A 6681-nucleotide genomic window follows, 5' to 3' on the forward strand; every position below is an offset into this window, starting at 1 on the left:
CATTCCTGCATGGCTTCCTTGCATTATACTGTGGAAAGATACTAATCAAAGAATTACCCTGGAATACATTACTCACAGTCATCATCTGTATGAAGCTTTGCCTTCAGTTTTTCCATTTTTCTTTCATCACGTAACAGTGTCCTATCTTTCTTAAGTGTTCCTGTACTCTCCTCTTTCTTCTCTTCGATGCTCTCCTGGATTAAGGAATATTCCTCATAATTTGTTATTCCTGGAATTATAAATAAATCCAGTGCTTGTAACAATAAAAATTTAATACATTTTAGGACGGATGAAATATTCTTTTCCACATATTAAAATGCCAATGGCTTATTCCAAACACAATAAGTATATGCCAGATGAAATGCTAAAACTGTGTATGGGGAACAAGAAGAATACTCTGCAACTTTTGCATTTAAGACATCTTGCCAATATCTGACCTTGTCTTTCCAATACATCATTTCTTTGTCATATGCTGCATTTGCCACTTTCAGAAAGGTATTAAGCATAAGGTATTTTTTTTCTGTTGCCTATCAAGAGAAGCTGCCAGTTTAAAAACATGATGGAATTTAAAATAGCAGTAAATTCCAAAATGGAGACTGGCTATAGTAAATTTCCATTCAGGGATGCCTACAATTGTTTTCTGAGGACTGAGTAATTTCAGCTTGTCCATGATGTAAAAGAAATGTGGCAGAGCCAACTGATGAACAGAAACCATGTGAAATTTATGATTTTTTAATTTTTTGAAGTGTTAAGACTCAACTCTTCCTGTGAATTTTACATGAAACTGAATCAAAAATCAGTTCACAATATTTAGCAGATGTGCTAGGTTGTTCTCATTTCTTTGTTCTGCGTGGTTTTTGTACTGTTTGGAAAAGCATGGTTATGTTATACCAGACAGCGAATTAAATGCTCACCTATATGACCACATTCATGAAAATAAATCAAACTCATTTTTGAGGTAAATTAGTTACAGCAGATTAGAATCCAACATAGAAAAACTCAAAATTGAAACAGATGATTCACTTTCCAAGTAAAGTAACATAAATCAAATTAGGCCGCTTGAATTCTAAATGAGATTTAAGCACAGGTTTACGACTTAAATTAAGCCATGTTGGACACATGCTTACAGTGCATGCATTAAATACGGATTTGTTTTCAAAAATGTCTATTTAGCTAAATACTGAGACAGACTATAAGAAATATGACACATTTTTAACCAGCTGCTCTGGATGGCTTCTATATGTTGCTTTACAAATGATACAATTTTGTGATCAACTCTAATCATAACAACGCAAAGTCCTAAGTTTGGGTACATTTCAAGGTCAGCAGTGTTCCTCTTTTATCCAGCTAAAACTGAGTATAAATTCAGTTCTAAATCTCTACCCCATTGCAGGAAAGAGTACGTAAATGTAACGTACAATAAAAAATTGGTACCTGTACTGTTGGATAACTTTGTGCCTTCAACTGCTAAATCCTGAAGTTTAAGGATACAGGTGACTCTCTACAGACCTTGATAAAACCTGGACAATGCGTTTCAAGAAAGTGTTTAGTAAATAGTAACTTGAAACAAGTTTAAATTTTTCACATGTGCCAATTTCTAGACACATAACGTCCTAACAATCAAAATTTAAATATGGCAGAAAAAAAAGTTCTTAAGCATGTGGGTCCCAGAATCTTACCTATCCTGCTGCAAATGGTAACCAGCAATTCTCCGACTGTTTTAGAATCATCCACCATGACTGTTTTCACTGAACCATCCAACATACGTATTTTCTGAGGTCTCTGTTTCTTTTTGTACTCCAATATATCCTAGGAAATAAACACAACTGTTTCAAAATGCTTTTGGAAGCCACCACAAGCCAATGCACTACCTTAGATGCCTAAAACAGGATTCCCTTCCCACTCTCCAAGCTGGATTTTTCTTCTGTTACAGAACAGGCAACTTACTCATTTAACAAACTTGAGAAGTGTCTACTTTTAGATCTGCCAATGTAATTTTTCAAGAATTGTCCTAAGTGGTAAGACCTTGTCAGGGCAAGATAGACCAAAGTGCCTTTTTCTGCGAAACCAAGTCCAGCATTTCAAAAGGACTGCAACGCCCTGTGGCTGTAGCAAGCTGGCCAGAATGTGAGCCAGTATGACCTCACCACCACAACTATACAAGAAACCAACTTTAACACAAGGTCACCTCAAATATAAAGCATATAACAGAAGTTAGTTTTCAACTTTCTGTTAATCATTCTATGAAGACACTACTGACCACAGTAGCTCTCAGTCACAACCTGATGCAGGAAAAAACTGACATCTGAGGCACAGCAAGGAAAAGGACTAGGTCAAGTTCAGGAACAGGCTCAAGAGCCTCCTACCCCTCCAAATGCTAAACATTCTTCTTGCTATTAAGTAAACAAATTTTTAAGAACATGGTGGTAAAGGAAGAAACAGACTTGCACCATACCCCATTTCTCAGCATGTAATAATCCAGTGTTCTTCCAGCCTCCAGCCATATACCCTTGCGAGGATCATCATCTGACAGGAACAATCCGTAGTCAGAAGCTGCAGAACAGAACAGACAGAGACACATTGAAAAATATCAAACCTAGTAAAGCCAACATGGTTTTATTCAGGGCTATTCAGCTTCAGGGTTAAGCCTACATTACACTTAGCTTCCATTCTTAATAAACTCGGGTAGAATTTTTTTTCTGTGCTTCATGAAATATTTAGTTTAGCAGCAGATAGGAGGGTACATCAGGCTTTATAGAAGACTTGAACAAAAGCTTCACTGTCACCTCTTCACATGTCACACATCTACTGTGCATTATATTTGTAACTACTTTTCTTTGAGACAACGTTTTTTAAATGCTCACAGGTCCTGCTCTGGAATTGACTAACCAAAAATACAAGCAAGTTTGGCCTTAACCATAGTGTACTATTTCAAGCAGCAGTTCTATTTTCAAAACACAGTTTGCTTTCAACCCTCGGCAGAATGAGTTTATTATAAACTTGGGAATCTATCTGGTAGATGATTCAGGCTTAGGTATTTAAAAATATACAAGGCTTCTAGAATTATATCCACAACAAACACAGGAAAAACTTGCATCTTTTGAAGGCTAAACAATGTCAATTGATTCTTTCAGAAGTAAATGATAAAGTTTTCATTGCCACACAAAACCAAAACAAACCCAGGCTTAGGTTTCAAAGACTAAACTCCAGATACACAAAATGAAGTATCACGACTTAATTTAAGGCTTATCCATATGCATGAAGAGTCAATACAGACTGTACTTCACAAACAACAAACAACCTTTCAGCAGCTGAGCCTGCTCTGTTTGGAGTTCTGCAGGTTAAGCTAATGCCCCTTCTCATGGCCAGCAGTGCACAGTCTGCTAGAGCAGCTCTGGGCCCTACCTTGTTTACTTTCAGCTGTTGTGTCAGGACCCTTTAAACAGGTAAAAATACCTACAATTTTTGGATAATATTTCATCCTTAAATGCCACGCATAGCAATAATTTACATTTAGTAGCATTTACTTTAAACACACAACTACTTATGCAATTATATAAAAGACCTTACACTTAATTAATAAAAGTGTGACTGACTTACAAATACACAATTTTAAAGGAAGAGTCCTTCCAAAAACAACTGAATAAGATGAAAAACTTTCCCTGGGGATCTTAATTAAAAACTCCCCTGAAAGGTCAAGTCATCTGTACATACAGCAATGTTTATGATACAGATGCAATACAGAATCACATCGCTAAGATTTTAGAATTTGTGCCTATAAATAGGTTGTGACCTTTAGAAACAAAGTGCCTTGCACAGAGCACAGAAGTACCAAGGAAGCACAGACTGCTCTGATACTCATTTGTGGGGCATGCACCCGGTAATGAAATCGCAGGAGCTGTGCAACTTGCACATGAAAATCATGGCCACCTTCGTGCTGGGACCAGGCTTCTGGCAGGAGTGAAATGTGCACAGCTGATAGCCACAAGAGCATTTGCTGTTGTGCAGAACAAGTCTATCAACTATCCTGCACTACGGTGAGTCTTCTGAGCCACCAAGAAAGGGAAAGGATATCTTGGAAACATTCCTGTTCATCACTCAACTTCATAAGGCTTTTTGAAGTTTGTAATTGCACTGCAATAATAAATAAAGGAAAAGCCCTACTATAAAATCTGAGAACTCCTTGGCTTTTCTTTGAGGTTCATGATGTTCAGGGATATTTATCACTCAACGTCTGAATTCAACAGCTGTCTACAAGCTCTGCCTTGAGAGACCAGCATGGCAAGAATGTACAGCTTTTATCTGAAAACTGAAGCTCTGTAACTAGACTTCCAAAGGACTCCTGCAAAGCAGAAGGAATTCTGAGTAATAGTAATGAAGTCCATTACTAGCAAGTTTTTCTAACAATTCAGACAAGATTTTTGAAACGGTTGTAAAGGTGGAGAGCTTAAACCTCAATAAACAACCTGCTTTAAGAATTACATTCCAGTAGCATTATATGCAACACAGCACCAAAGGGCTTTGAAGTACCTGAATTTTTTGACAACTTTGACTACATTAAAACCAGACCTTTTGCCCATGGTATTTCCCAGTCTGCATTCACCTAATTTGCTCAATAGGTACAGAGACAGTTACATTTGATTAACATGTAGCACCATGGTAACTGTGGTATGCACAGCATGGTGATAATTTTAGTTATTAACCAGTTCCAAACATTTCTCTTTGCACATTTTGCAGGTATCCAGCCATTCTTTTGTAATTTGTGTTCTCTTCTTTGATGAGGCACAAAATAAGTCTGCCCAGATTTTCTTAGAAAACATTGCCAGAAACAGTGCTTTAAGTAGGTAATACCAAAAAAATTGCTCTCCAAGCAGCAGAGCAACTTCTCATCTTTTAGGCAAACAAGATATTTATTTAAGAAGTCAAAATTTCACAAAAAACATCCATTGTGGGAAAACCTTTGTCAGGAGAAAAGGAAGAAAGACAACTCAGCTACTTTCTGTCACTTAAAAATCTGTTTGCACTTGTTTCCTTTCACTTCAGAGCCTTACAATTTAAATTAAAAAAAAAAAAAAACCAACAACAAAACAAAACAGGAACAGGACAAAGTAAAGAGCCCCCATGGGTTTATATCTATTTTCAGTTCAGGCAATGAACAGACTTTGGACAAATTCAGGAACCCACCTTGCCCTGTTTGAGCCTCTGGCACTCGCTCACGAATAACTCTGCAGGCATCGTACACGGCAGTGGATGGTTCAAACTGCATCGTCTTCACTACATTGCACTGACGGACACAGATCTTCAAGGAAAGGGCTACCATGGTGCCAAGTCACTTGCAAGTGCCTACTAAAGTACCTGAAAAAACAGTAATGGCATTGTTGCTTACAGTTTTCAATTTAATAATTTAATAGATTCAGCTTTTCATTAAACAAATGAAACTAGTTCAGTAGAATTAGATTTATTCAAATGAACTTCTATATGAAGTCTCATTAGTATCAACAAGCTAGAAACTATCCAAAACATGTATTTTTCTTGGTGTAATGGAAATCCCTTTTTGAAAACTTGTGTACACATACTAAATGTTCATACTTTTTTTTGAGGTAGGTTGAAATGGTGCATAGAAAAACAATACAGTTATTGGGTATACTGCCAACATATCTACTGCTGACATAAAATTATTTTTCTCTCATCACACATTTTTATTAGACCATTTAGACTTGCTGGTAACCAACAGCTTAAGATAACTGCTTCATCAAAAGTAGGATTTTCTTAGCACATAACTACTCTTCCCTGAAGATTCTGACGTGTGCAATACAGTGTTATGGTTTTTCTCAAGTCTCCATTAGATCTGCTAGATGTTTTTAGCCTGTTGCACAGCTACAAGAGCTTCAAGAATGAGTTATTTTTCATTTCAGTTCTATTTCAGAAACTACACTAAATTTGACGGCATTTTTTTAGAGAAACAGGAAGCTACAGATGCTTTTTGTATTGTTTGATTTTGTAGATAGTCTGGGTTTTGTCTTCAGTGTCTTCCCTTGCTGTTTTAACAGTTCAAACCTCTCTTCCATCACTAGACTTTCCACAATGATCTCCAAGAACTCTTCAGAACTTAAATCCTTTCTCCATAAATACAGAATGCACTAGAATCCCCAAATAATTTCTGCATAAATTTATGCGTGTGTTTTTAAATAGGAATTTCCCAGGGGATCCTACTGACTAACTTGAAGAGCTGGAAGTTTGTTTTCCTCAAGTTCAGGGGCCTGACTTTACCCTACATATGACCCATATCCCTCGCAACTGCCAACCCCACCAGTGCCTGGTGACTGCAGGCCAGACTACCCCCAACCTTGGCATTCCCAGTTAGCTCCCATTGGTCACCACCAGGTCCAGTACTGCACTCACTCTGGAAGGGCTGTCTATTACCTGTAATAATGCTGTAAGAGGTTACCCTGCATGCATTCCCTGAGTCTCCTGGATTGCCTACAGCTCACGGTGCTACTTTTCCAGCAGCTGCAGGAGTGGATGAAGTCCCTCAGCAGGACGAGGGCCCGTAATGCCACCTGTTGCTGGAGCCAGCACTTTGTAAACAGGCTCCCCTGGATCGGGCAGCCTGCAGCAGACACCAGCCAGGAGGGTCTCTTTGTTGCCTGAGACTCTGACGGCTTTTAACCTGCGCCGGGG

The 6681-nt window shown here is 38.0% G+C and overlaps 1 protein-coding gene across 1 annotated transcript in view; it reads right to left on the reverse strand.

Moving 5' to 3' along the window:
• Positions 1 to 6681, reverse strand: part of TLN2 (talin 2) — a 181689-nt gene that overhangs the window by 85358 nt on the left and 89650 nt on the right. Inside the window, 4 exon segments of the mRNA XM_008636855.2 lie at positions 77 to 229; positions 1680 to 1809; positions 2456 to 2553; positions 5185 to 5355. Of these exon segments, the coding sequence (XP_008635077.1) occupies positions 77 to 229; positions 1680 to 1809; positions 2456 to 2553; positions 5185 to 5320 (517 nt within the window). The 5' untranslated portion in view covers positions 5321 to 5355.

This window comes from Corvus brachyrhynchos, unplaced genomic scaffold, assembly GCF_000691975.1.
Source record: "Corvus brachyrhynchos isolate BGI_N302 unplaced genomic scaffold, ASM69197v1 scaffold200, whole genome shotgun sequence".
In the NCBI taxonomy this organism is placed as follows: Eukaryota; Metazoa; Chordata; class Aves; order Passeriformes; family Corvidae; genus Corvus; species Corvus brachyrhynchos.